Source organism: Gymnoscopelus microlampas (genome assembly GCF_963454915.1).
Source record: "Gymnoscopelus microlampas genome assembly, chromosome: 16".
Classification (NCBI taxonomy): domain Eukaryota; kingdom Metazoa; phylum Chordata; class Actinopteri; order Myctophiformes; family Myctophidae; genus Gymnoscopelus; species Gymnoscopelus microlampas.
The window spans coordinates 17,554,302-17,567,351 of record NC_139953.1 but is presented as its reverse complement, the minus strand read 5'-3'; the positions used below and the strand labels follow the sequence as shown (position 1 = coordinate 17,567,351).

General features: G+C 36.6%; 1 protein-coding gene across 1 annotated transcript in view; it reads left to right on the top strand.

Annotated features, from left to right (window-relative positions):
- LOC311063663 (uncharacterized protein) overlaps positions 1 to 13,050 on the top strand; it is a 91,989-nt gene that overhangs the window by 41,117 nt on the left and 37,822 nt on the right. The window contains exons 51-77 of the mRNA XM_084083193.1: positions 398 to 661; positions 843 to 1,100; positions 1,401 to 1,658; positions 2,727 to 2,984; positions 3,197 to 3,256; positions 3,394 to 3,459; positions 3,544 to 3,600; positions 3,939 to 4,001; positions 4,083 to 4,151; positions 4,437 to 4,496; positions 4,596 to 4,661; positions 4,920 to 4,979; positions 5,246 to 5,308; positions 5,390 to 5,455; positions 5,737 to 5,796; positions 5,896 to 5,961; positions 6,541 to 6,600; positions 6,867 to 6,929; positions 7,011 to 7,076; positions 7,365 to 7,424; positions 8,207 to 8,272; positions 8,531 to 8,590; positions 8,857 to 8,919; positions 9,140 to 9,199; positions 9,300 to 9,365; positions 10,145 to 10,204; positions 12,456 to 12,662. Of these exons, the coding sequence (XP_083939319.1) occupies positions 398 to 661; positions 843 to 1,100; positions 1,401 to 1,658; positions 2,727 to 2,984; positions 3,197 to 3,256; positions 3,394 to 3,459; positions 3,544 to 3,600; positions 3,939 to 4,001; positions 4,083 to 4,151; positions 4,437 to 4,496; positions 4,596 to 4,661; positions 4,920 to 4,979; positions 5,246 to 5,308; positions 5,390 to 5,455; positions 5,737 to 5,796; positions 5,896 to 5,961; positions 6,541 to 6,600; positions 6,867 to 6,929; positions 7,011 to 7,076; positions 7,365 to 7,424; positions 8,207 to 8,272; positions 8,531 to 8,590; positions 8,857 to 8,919; positions 9,140 to 9,199; positions 9,300 to 9,365; positions 10,145 to 10,204; positions 12,456 to 12,662 (2,625 nt within the window). The remainder of the gene's footprint in view (positions 1 to 397; positions 662 to 842; positions 1,101 to 1,400; positions 1,659 to 2,726; positions 2,985 to 3,196; positions 3,257 to 3,393; positions 3,460 to 3,543; positions 3,601 to 3,938; positions 4,002 to 4,082; positions 4,152 to 4,436; positions 4,497 to 4,595; positions 4,662 to 4,919; positions 4,980 to 5,245; positions 5,309 to 5,389; positions 5,456 to 5,736; positions 5,797 to 5,895; positions 5,962 to 6,540; positions 6,601 to 6,866; positions 6,930 to 7,010; positions 7,077 to 7,364; positions 7,425 to 8,206; positions 8,273 to 8,530; positions 8,591 to 8,856; positions 8,920 to 9,139; positions 9,200 to 9,299; positions 9,366 to 10,144; positions 10,205 to 12,455; positions 12,663 to 13,050) is intronic.

Here is a 13,050-nt window from a genome sequence, read left to right as displayed (position 1 = left end):
GAGACCTGTGCTCCGAGGAGCACTTTTTCTAGTTACATCTGAGATATATTTACAACACAACACAACACAACAATTCTGTCAACTCCATTATTATTATTATTTTTTTATCAATGTAAGTATGCGCCAGATGCATGTCTTTTATTTTCATCTCCAGCTCCTCACAGCATTTATCCAACCCTACCCTACAACCCATACTTTTTAACATTGTTGCATTGCATCTTGCTTCTTTAAAATGCTGAGTGCTGCTGCCAGTTGGTCTCTAGCAGCATCCAAAAAATATTGTTCATCTCTTACAGAGCAGCATGTACAATACATTCCACACATTGCAATTACATATTAAAGAATTGTTTGCAAACATTTACCCTCAATATCAACACCTACTTTTTTCTCTTCCAAGCCCCATGTGCCAGGCCCCCAGACAATGTTACTGCCAGTCTGGTGTGTCCCAACTCAGCCCATGTGACCTGGGTAGGAAGCTCCAGTGACACAGCTTACAATGTGACAGCGGTGGGCCAGGATGGACAGATACATGACTGCTACACCAACAGTACCAGCTGTCAGATACCCAACATGCACTGTGGCCAGAACTATACCATCACAGTGACACCATATGCTGACTCATGTGCTGTGAATCCCAGCTTTCCTTATCAGTTCATTGCAGGTACAGAGCAGCAACAAGACTTAAAATCTAAAAACGATGTACTAATCTGAATAATCTCCAACAGACTATTTCTATCAGACTAATTAAAATATTCTCCGCATACTTTTATGTGTTCAGTTCAACAAAGCGTCAAAGAGAATAAACTTTCTTTTTCTCCACTTCTTCCCTCTTATGTCTCCAGGTCCCTGCCCACCCAGTAATGTTTCTGTTTCTACATTATGCGGGGTTAATTCAGTGTCCTGGTCCCCTGACACAGGAGCAGACATGTACATAGCAACAGCAACAACACATGATGGACACATCCACACCTGTAACTCAAGCAATGCAAGCTCCTGCTCTTTCACTGATCTATACTGTGGTGAAAACTACTCTGTCACTGTTGTAGCTGTTGACAGAGGTTGTCACAGTCAACCAAGTTCAGCTGTGGATCTGAAAACAGGTGAGATGTTCACCAAAGACACCGTAATGCTGATTTGTTTTTTCTCTGTGGGAGTCAACTTAATTCAATTGTATGATTAAAAATGTAGTTATGGATGAATGCATAAATTGAGTAAAGGGTGGGTGGAAGGAAGAAATAAGTTGCCCCATTTCTCCTTATTAATTTTGTGATTCAAATCATGTTCATTTACATTTTTCTTCATGATAATTTGGAGCCCAGTTAGATTTTTTCACGTTAGCGCAGTACATTATTGCTTTAATCCAAAGTTTGTTTAACATTGGATTTTTCTTCTCTTTGTAGTGCCATGTGTTCCTTCGAACATCTCTGTAGCTCCTGAATGTATCATCAACAGTGCTGTTGTGTCCTGGTCTGGCCACAAGAGAGCAGTACAATACTATGTTTCTGCCTCAAGTAGTCAAGGCAATGCCACCTGCCTGTCCTCTGAACTCCATTGTACTCTTACAAGCATCATGTGTGGCACCATCTACGCTGTAGACGTTAAGGCTATCAATGGCAACTGCTCCAGTGCCCCGAGTCTGGCCCGGACGTTCAGCTCAGGTATGAGATGGCGAACATTATGTTTACACACACACACTAGCTCTGGTCCATAGCGTTAGAAGGAGTACTTCTAACGCTATCGACCACTACACACACACCAAAGACCAAACACACTTTAATTCCGCTTAGGACCTTATGGGTCTTATTTTCTTCAGGAAGATTGAAGTGGAATGAATGGATAAAGGTTTAGCTCATGATGGGTGACTTGAATGAATCTCATGTTGGAAGCTTCAGGAAATACACAGTACATTAAGTGTGTGTGTGTGTGTGTGTGTGTGTGTGTGTGTGTGTGTGTGTGTGTGTGTGTGTGTGTGTGTGTGTGTGTTTACCCTGCTAAGATGTAAATGTACTTCTTGAAATGTAATGCAATGTACTCATTTATTTCTTTTTTTAACACAAAAAAATGCCAGAGTATAAGGGGAGTAATGTATAACATAATAGTAATAATAGTAAAAAATGAAGATACAACAATATACAGTATATGAACAATAACAAAAATATAATACAAAATAAATGAATAGCAACAAAGGAAATAAAGACAGTATAATAGATTTATGGTCACAGTACATCCATCACTTAAAATAATAAGCTCTTACAGAGTAAATTGTACAAACACATTGGAATTGTACATTTAAAATAAGTCTTTATTGTATTGCATGTTCCATAGCAAGATCCAACAAGTACACGTTTTCTTTATATTTTGCAGCCGTCCGGTAAACATTTTCCTAATTATCCACACATTCACACCTTAATGTCTAATATCATGTACATACTGTACCAGCTGGATTATGCAATGTGTACTGTATGTATATATGTAAATATCTTAATTTTTTTTCTTTTGCCTATCCTCATCATGTTTCTCTGTTTTACTTTCTTTCTCACCTTGCTCTCCCTGCCCCCCTCTTCTTCTTCTTCATCTTTTTCTCTTAATCTCTTCCTGAAAACAACAAAATGATGGAGCTTGCACAATAACACATTTCACTCACTTTTTACACCTGTAAACCTGTGATGTGACAATGAAGATGATTCTCATTCACTTTCTTGCTACTTTTTTCTTTCTCTTCCCAGCCTCTTGTGCCCCATCTAACGTTACTGCCAGTCTGGTGTGTCCCAACTCAACCCATGTGACCTGGGTGGGAAGCCCCAGTGCCACAGCTTACAATGTGACAGCGGTGGGCCAGGATGGACACATATATTACTGCTACACCAACAGTACCAGCTGTCAGATACCCAACATGCACTGTGGCCAGAACTATACCATCACAGTGACACCATATGCTGACTCGTGTGCTGGGAATCCCAGCATTCCTCACTATGTCATTGCCGGTATACAGAGAGAGAACATTATTTAAATTCTCTAAGCTATGTACTAATCTTAACAAAATACTAAATTGTTTAGACTTATTCAAAAGGAGCACTCTGTAGAGTACAAATATCTGCTAAGAGGCATACTCCTCTCTTAACCGTTCTCATCATCAATCCAGAGTTTGATAAAGATCACTTGTCTTTACAAATGTATATAAAATATATCATTACAGATTCAACATCTACTGAACCGAACACTACAGTCCTACCAACACCATCAACTTCAGAAACTGGTAAGTATTTATATTTTAATCTTTGAAATTAAATCATTCATTAATAACTTGAAGTCTGTTTCATCTGAATATTAAATGTTAAGATTTTCATTTTCCCGCCCATTGGGAATAACTGAATTATGATTTCATCTCTCTAGATTCAACAACTGCTGCTACAACACAACAGAATATTACAGTCGTCACAACAACATATTTAGTATCCAGTAAGTATATAACAAGAAAATTGGTTGAATGTTTTCTTTTCTGATGAGAAACATAAGTCAGTGTACATAAACGTTTCCTTACAGATTCAACACCTAGTGAACAGAACACTACAATGATCACAACATCAAGTTTCGTAACCAGTAAGTACTTAAAAAATAATGATTAATATGAAATCATTACGAAAATATGTTTGTAAGATTTAGTCTAACAACTTAAGTGTTTTGTGTTTAGAATTCAAGTTAAAATGTGATATAAATATGATAAAGACAGCTCATAAGATATAAATTCATTCTTAGAATAATTTTCTAGACCTTCCTTGTCAGTGGTATTGTGTTGCTAGAAAACAGCTTGGCCCCAAATGGATGTGCTGTCAGCTACTGATATTCACAAACACTGCAACAGGAAATAAACTTGGACCCATTTAGAATGTTTAGGTTGTCATGTGTGAAAATGTCTATAACATACGCTGACATTACAGATTCAACAACTATTGGACAGAACACTACAATTGTAACAACTCCAACAAGTGCTGTAACCACCAGTAAGTATTTGAATGAATGTTTAATCATGATAACTTGAAGTTCTGTTTAATTTCGTAATACATACTTAATACATTTTCTAGATTCAACAACTCCTGCTACAACACAACTAAATACAACAATTCTCTCAACACCAACAACATTAGTAACCAGTAAGTGTTTAGACATCAAGCTAAAATATGTTTTCAAAGTAGATACAACTTTTTAGAAATGTTTTAGCAAGCCAACAGCTGTTAAGCTAATCTTACTGATGATATGAATCAAATGACTTTACGTTTTGTTTAAAGCGGATAGAGCTTGTTTATGTAAAAGAAATTGGGCTGAGAATACAAATATTATGTTGTAGTGGCTTCAAAAATAAATATGTCATCATCAATCCAGAGATTAGTATTGATCAGTGATCATTATAAATGTTTATTTAAAATATATAATTACAGATTCAACAACTCTTGAACAGAACACTACCGCCCTACCAACACCAACAACTTCTGCAACTAGTAAGTTATTATATAACATGTGTTTTAAATGAATGAAATTGGTCTGAATGTTTTTTTCCTGCCATCAGGAATAATTTAATTATGATTTTATCTTTCTAGGCTCAACAACTGCTGCTACAACACAGCAGAACACTACAGCCATCCCAATTACATCTTTAGTAACCAGTAAGTATCTAACAACAAAATGATTGCATTTTTAATAAGATTTTTTTAAGTTAAGATATAAATGAATTACCAGAAATGTTTTTAAACCTTGTCAGACTCAGTGGAATTACGTTGCTAGAAAACATTGTGGGTCCAAGTGTATGTGCTGTCAGCTACTGATTATTCACAAACATTGCAAGTGTAAATAAAACTTGGACCCATTTAGAATGTTTATGTTGTCAAGTGTGAAAAGATCTATAACATACACTGACATTACAGATTCAACAACTATTGGACAAAACACTACAATTTTAACAACTCCACCAACAGTCATAACAAGTAAGTATTTAAAAGAATAACTGGTCTATAAGATATATTTACAATTTCACAATAATCTTGATAACTTGGAGTTTTGTTTAATTTCATAGCAAATACTTACTTCCTTGTCAGTGGTATTGCGTTGCTAGAAAACAGCTTGGCCCCAAATTGATGTGCTGTCAGCTACTGATATCCACAAACACTGCAACAGGAAATAAACTTGAATCAAGTTAGAATGTTTAGGTTGTGATGTGTGAAAAGGTCTATAACATACGCTGACATTACAGATTCAACAACTATTGGACAGAACACTACAATTGTAACAACTCCAACAAGTGCTGTAACCACCAGTAAGTATTTGAATTTATGTTTAATCATTATAACTTGAAGTTCTGTTTAATGTCATAATAAATACTTAATACATTTTCTAGATTCAACAACTCCTGCTACAACACAACTAAACACAACAATTCCCTCAACACCAACAACATTAACCAGTAAGTATTTAGACCTGAAGCTAAAATATGTTTTCAAAGTAGATACAACTTTTTAGAAATGTTTTAGCAAGTCAACAACTGTTTAGCTAATCTTACTGATTATATTAATCACATTACTTTAAGTTTTGTTTGCAGTGGACAGAGCTTGTTTACAAATATTTTTCAGATCAGTTGGGAATACAAATATTATGTTGTGGTGGCTTAAAAAATAAGTCATCAATCCAGAGATTAGTATTGATCAGTGATCATTATAAATGTTTATTTAAAATATATAATTACAGATTCAACAACTCTTGAACAGAACACTACCGCCCTACCAACACCAACAACTTCTGCAACTAGTAAGTTATTATATAACATTTGTTTTAAATGAATGAAATTTGTCTGAATGTTTTTTTCCTGCCATCAGGAATAATTTAATTATGATTTTATCTTGTTAGGCTCAACAACTGCTGCTACAACACAGCAGAACACTACAGCCATCCCAATTACATCTTTAGTAACCAGTAAGTATCTAACAACAAAATTATTGCATTTTTAATACGATTTTTTTAAGTTAAGATATAAATTAATTACCAGAAATGTTTTTAAACCTTGTCAGACTCAGTGGAATTACGTTGCTAGAAAACAGTGTGGGTCCAAGTGTATGTGCTGTCAGCTACTGATTATTCACAAACACTGCAAGAGTAAATAAAACTTGGACCCATTTAGAATGTTTATGTTGTCAACTGTGAAAAGATCTATAACATACACTGACATATTCAACAACTATTGGACAAAACACTACAATTTTAACAACTCCACCAACAGTCATAACAAGTAAGTATTTAAAAGAATAACTGGTCTATAAGATATATTTACAATTTCACTATAATCTTGATAACTTGGAGTTTTGTTTAATTTCATAGCAAATACTTACTTCCTTGTCAGTGTTATTGCGTTGCTAGAAAACAGCTTGGCCCCAAATTGATGTGCTGTCAGCTACTGATATCCACAAACACTGCAACAGGAAATAAACTTGAATCAATTTAGAATGTTTAGATTGTCATGTGTGAAAAGGTCTATAACATACACTGACATTACAGATTCAACAACTATTGGACAAAACACTACAATTTTAACAACTCCACCAACAGTCATAACAAGTAAGTATTTAAAAGAATAACTGGTCTATAAGATATATTTACAATTTCACAATAATCTTGATAACTTGGAGTTTTGTTTAATTTCATAGCAAATACTTACTTCCTTGTCAGTGGTATTGCGTTGCTAGAAAACAGCTTGGCCCCAAATTGATGTGCTGTCAGCTACTGATATCCACAAACACTGCAACAGGAAATAAACTTGAATCAATTTAGAATGTTTAGGTTGTGATGTGTGAAAAGGTCTATAACATACGCTGACATTACAGATTCAACAACTATTGGACAGAACACTACAATTGTAACAACTCCAACAAGTGCTGTAACCACCAGTAAGTATTTGAATTTATGTTTAATCATTATAACTTGAAGTTCTGTTTAATGTCATAATAAATACTTAATACATTTTCTAGATTCAACAACTCCTGCTACAACACAACTAAACACAACAATTCCCTCAACACCAACAACATTAACCAGTAAGTATTTAGACCTGAAGCTAAAATATGTTTTCAAAGTAGATACAACTTTTTAGAAATGTTTTAGCAAGTCAACAACTGTTTAGCTAATCTTACTGATTATATTAATCACATTACTTTAAGTTTTGTTTGCAGTGGACAGAGCTTGTTTACAAATATGTTTCAGATCAGTTGGGAATACAAATATTATGTTGTGGTGGCTTCAAAAATAACAAATAAGTCATCAATCCAGAGATTAGTATTGATCAGTGATCATTATAAATGTTTATTTAAAATATATAATTACAGATTCAACAACTCTTGAACAGAACACTACCGCCCTACCAACACCAACAACTTCTGCAACTAGTAAGTTATTATATAACATTTGTTTTAAATGAATGAAATTGGTCTGAATGTTTTTTTCCTGCCATCAGGAATAATTGTCTCCGCCAGGCCGAAAGGCATGGCGAGAGAGTATGTTTTACCCTCCGTCCGTGTGTCCGTGTGTTACCACCAAATCTCCGGCACCGTTGGCCCGGTCGCTGCGAAACTGTGCACACACACTCCCTGGATGCCAATTCAGAACCTCTGCCTCAAATGTTTCACATGGGCCTGTTATAGCGCCACCAGGAGGCCGATTTGTGCAAAACCCATTTTTTCACATTACTCCTACAGTTTTTAACCAAACGCCATCCAAATCGGTACACAGAATCTCTATAGTCATGTGATCAACCCTGATCTGTCCGATTTCCCATATTCCATCCTCATTGGTTAAGGTTGCCATCCAAAGTTTGCAGGATTGGTCCGTTTTGAACAAACTGCCTCAAACCATGAACGCAGCTTGCGATTTCCGTGAAATTTCACACGCACATTCCCACTAGGCCGAGGAAGAAATGCCACCCTTTTCACATTGGCCTATTATAGCGCCACCAGCAGGTCTAATTTAGCAAAACACATTTTTGGAACAAAATGCCTCAAATCATGAATGCTGTGTCTGATTGCCGTGAAAGACTTAAGAATAAATGGCACCCTTTTCACATTGGCCTATTATAGTGCCACCAGGAGGCCAGAATAACGTACCTGACCTGGCGGAGACCTGTGCTCCGAGGAGCACTTTTTCTAGTTTAATTATGATTTTATCTTGTTAGGCTCAACAACTGCTGCTACAACACAGCAGAACACTACAGCCATCCCAATTACATCTTTAGTAACCAGTAAGTATCTAACAACAACATGATTGCATTTTTAATAAGATTTTTTTAAGTTAAGATATAAATTAATTACCAGAAATGTTTTTAAACCTTGTCAGACTCAGTGGAATTACGTTGCTAGAAAACATTGTGGGTCCAAGTGTATGTGCTGTCAGCTACTGATTATTCACAAACACTGCAAGAGTAAATAAAACTTGGACCCATTTATAATGTTTATGTTGTCAAGTGTGAAAAGATCTATAACATACACTGACATTACAGATTCAACAACTATTGGACAAAACACTACAATTTTAACAACTCCACCAACAGTCATAACAAGTAAGTATTTAAAAGAATAACTGGTCTATAAGATATATTTACAATTTCACTATAATCTTGATAACTTGGAGTTTTGTTTAATTTCATAGCAAATACTTACTTCCTTGTCAGTGTTATTGCGTTGCTAGAAAACAGCTTGGCCCCAAATTGATGTGCTGTCAGCTACTGATATCCACAAACACTGCAACAGGAAATAAACTTGAATCAATTTAGAATGTTTAGATTGTCATGTGTGAAAAGGTCTATAACATACGCTGACATTACAGATTCAACAACTATTGGACAGAACACTACAATTGTAAGAACTCCAACAAGTGCTGTAACCACCAGTAAGTATTTGAATGTATGCTTAATCATTATAACTTGAAGTTCTGTTTAATGTTTAGTTTTGTTTACAGTGGACAGAGCTTGTTTACAAATATTTTTTAGATCAGTTGGGAATACACATTATGTTGTGGTGGCTTCAAAAATAATTATGTCATCATCAATCCAGAGATTAGTATTGATCAGTGATCATTATAAATGTTTATTTAAAATGTATCATTACAGATTTAACAACTCTTGAACAGAACACTACCGTCCTACCAACACCAACAACTTTAGTAACTAGTAAGTTATTATATAACATGTGTTTTAAATTAATGAAATTGGTCTGAATGTTTTTTTTCCTGCCATCAGGAATGAATTAATTATGATTTTATCTTTATAGACTCAACAACTGCTGCTACAACACAGCAGAACACTACAGCCATCCCAATTACATCTATAGTAACCTGTAAGTATCTAACAACAAAATGATTTCACTTTTAGTACAATTTTTTAAAGTTAAGATATAAATGAATTGGGGGGCACGGTGGCGCAGTCGGTAGCGCTGTCACCTCACAGCTAGAAGGTCCTGGGTTCGATTCCCACAGGGGACGCTGTGGGCGCTGGGGGCGTGTTCTCTCCTCCGCGTCATCAGCGCCCATACCCTAGGTGGGGTTGGCGAAAGGGCCTTTCTGTGTGGAGTTTGCATGTTCTCCCCGTGTCTCCTAGGGTAGGTACCCTCACAAAAACATGCAGTAATCCTGGTCACTATATTGCCTCCCCCTGGCCAGCCGGGGCGCCTGATGGAGGGGAAGGGAACTGGTTGGAATAACGCGTTCCTTCCACATGCTACGTCCAACCAGGGAAACTCCCCCCTGTCAGGTGACAAGAAGGTCAGTTGGCTCTCATGCATTGAAGGAGGCATGAGCTCGGCCCTGGCCTCCCTAGGTTGGCAGGCAGAGGGAAGGTAGTGCCCAGGATTACATAGACAATTGGCACTGGGTGTTAAAAATAGAGTTACAAAATCGTGGGATAAAAAAAATATATATATATATATATATAAATTAATTATCAGAAATGTTTTTAAACCTAGTCAGACTCAGTGGAATTACGTTGCTAGAATACATTTTGGGTCCAAGTTTATGTGCTGTCAGCTACTGATATTCACAAACACTGCAAGAGTAAATAAAATTGGACCCATTTAGAAAGTTTGTGGAAAAAGATGTATAACATACACTGACATTACAGATTCAACAACTATTGGACATAACACTACAATTGTAGCAACTCCACCAACTGTCACAACAAGTAAGTATTTAAAAATAATAACTTGTCTATAAGATATATTTACAAGGATATACTTCCTTCCGTGTCAGTGGTATTGCGTTGCTAGAAAACAGCTTGGCCCCAAATTGATGTGCTATCAGCTACTGATATTCATTAACACTGCAACAGGAAATAAACTTGGACCCATTTAGAATGTTTAGGTTGTCATGTGTGAAAAGGTCTATAACATACGGTGACATTACAGATTCAACAACTGTTGGACAGAACACTACAATTGTAACAACTCCAACAAGTGCTGTAACCACCAGTAATATATTTGAATTAATGTTTAATCATTATAACTTGAAGTTGTGTTTGATTTAATAATAAATACTTAATACATTTTCTAGATTCAACATTTCCTGCTACAACACAACTAAACAACAATTATCTCAACACCAACAACATTATTAACCACTAAGTGTTTAGACATGAAGCTAAAAAATGTTTTCAAGTAGATACAACTTTTTAGAAATGTTTTAGCAAGGCAATAACTGTTTAGCTAATCTTACTGATTATATGAATCAAATTACTTTAAGTTTTGTTTACAGTGGATAGAGTGATTGCATTTTTAATAAGATTTTTTAAAAGTTAAGACATACAGTACATTAATTATCAGAAATATTTTTAAACATTGTCAGACTCAGTGGAATTCTCTTGCTAGAAAACATTTTGGGTCCAAAAATCACACAAATCGGTACACAGTAGGCTATCTCTATAGTCATGTGATCAAGACAGATGTGTCCGATATTTCATATTCCATCCTAATTGGCTAACATTGGCTTCCAAAGTTTGCAGGAGAGTTTTTTTTACAAAATGCCTCAAATCATGAACGCAGCGTGCAATTTCCGTGAAACAACCGGATCTCCATATATGCCTATATATGGGCGTATCGGGTTTGTTTATGGTTACTAGGACGGCTTTAAATTGAGCCTCTTCCCTCCTTTGTCCCTTTTGTTCTCGGCACGCAAAGCCTGGCATAAACGTCTCACGAAGCCCTGCTTATCATCACTCAAGGAGTCTGATAGACCTACCAGAGAAGCCTAAAACCGATGCCTCCGCCTCAGACCAGTTTTTTTTTATCCTGTTTGGCACGTTCCATCAAGGGTCATCTGAAGCTCACACCAAATTTGGGACCATTTGGTCTAAGCCTAGAACCGATGCCTCGGCCTCAAACCTCAGGAATCAGAAATGTTTTTTTCATTCTCCGGATCCGTAAGCCCTTCCCAATTTCCGTTTGGCACCCTTCTATCTAGAGGTCATCTGAAGCTCACACCCCAAATCTGGGACCATTTGGTCCATCGCTCTACGTGTTATGCTCCGGACGGGGATTCTGTACGCAGACATTTTTCCGGTGCAGAGATCTGATTTAGATGGTTAAACTGATTTTGATGCGGTATTAACTCATTTGGCTGGTAAGTAAGTAAATAGATCAGAGAGGCTTATTGTCAGTATCAGTCGGGAACATGGTAGTCTATCCCTGTAACAATGCGTTAGACCCCTGGGAGATGGATTGCTGTGCTGGAGCGCCACACCTACCATCAGCCCTCAATAGTTTACCACACGTCTTGCCGCACTGAAGCTGTGCCACTCACACGCTGAGAGACACTAGAGATCCCCTGGGAGCCCCTCAAGGACCCCTGGGGGTTCCCAGTCCCCACTTTGAGATCCACTGCACTGTACACATCCCCCGCAATTCACAGAAAATGGCAGTGTGAGCTTATTAAGGTTCCAGAATACTCGTCCAACCTGGGTAGCTAAATAATCCATAAATAGCAAGCTATAGCTGATTATTATGAATCAAATTGTATTAAAACAAAGATGTCAAATTGACATACTATCCGGCCACAGATCATAGACTTGAAGTGAATAGACCTTTTTTATAACTAACTTTAGATCAGCTGTGAATACAAATATGATGTTGAGGTGGCTTCAAAAACAATTCGGTCATCATGTATATATGTTCATATAAGTTACGTATTGCAACCTGCAAATATTTCAAAATCATGTCAAACCCATGTATATATATTTAAACTTTTCTGGAAAACAAACAAAATTCTAAATTCTCTTCTACCACAACACAACAGCACAATAATTCTCCAAAAACACCAAAAAGTCTGAAGTTGAAACACACCAACTGAATATTTTTCAAATAAAGGTTTGGGGAAAACATGTTTTGAAGCACTAAATACATTACGTTCACAGTACAATAATAGCATATGTATCCTTCTAGACCCGACAACTACTGCTACAACAAGACAAAATACTACAGCCAACACCACCACCACCACCATAAAAACAACAGCAACAACACCACCACCACTGCCACCAACAACAACAAGAACAACACCACCATCAAAACCAACGCCGTTGACAACACCACCACCAACAGCAACAAAACAAAACACTACAGTCATGACAACACCAACTTCGGTAACCGGTAAGTAAATAACAAGGAATTTGGTTGAATATTATATGTTTTGACCATACCAACAACATTTGTGACCAGCATGACAATGGAATAATGTTAAATAAATAAAAACAACAGCAAAAAAACTAAAAACAAGATAGAATATCGTTGCTTGAAAAGAATAGAACATTTATTAGTTATACAAGTATACCTGCAGACAGAAATGCGGCTACAAATCCTGGGCCCCCGATACCTGGCTCCAAAGCTCTAGTATTAGTTAAAATGACGCATTAAACCTTAGGGATGCACTGATACCACTTTTTCATGACCAAGTATGAGTACTTTGGAATCTGCCCGTAATTCTGGATTGGATTATGAGATCTAAAAAGCTGACGCATCCCTCCCTAAGTAAAACTTT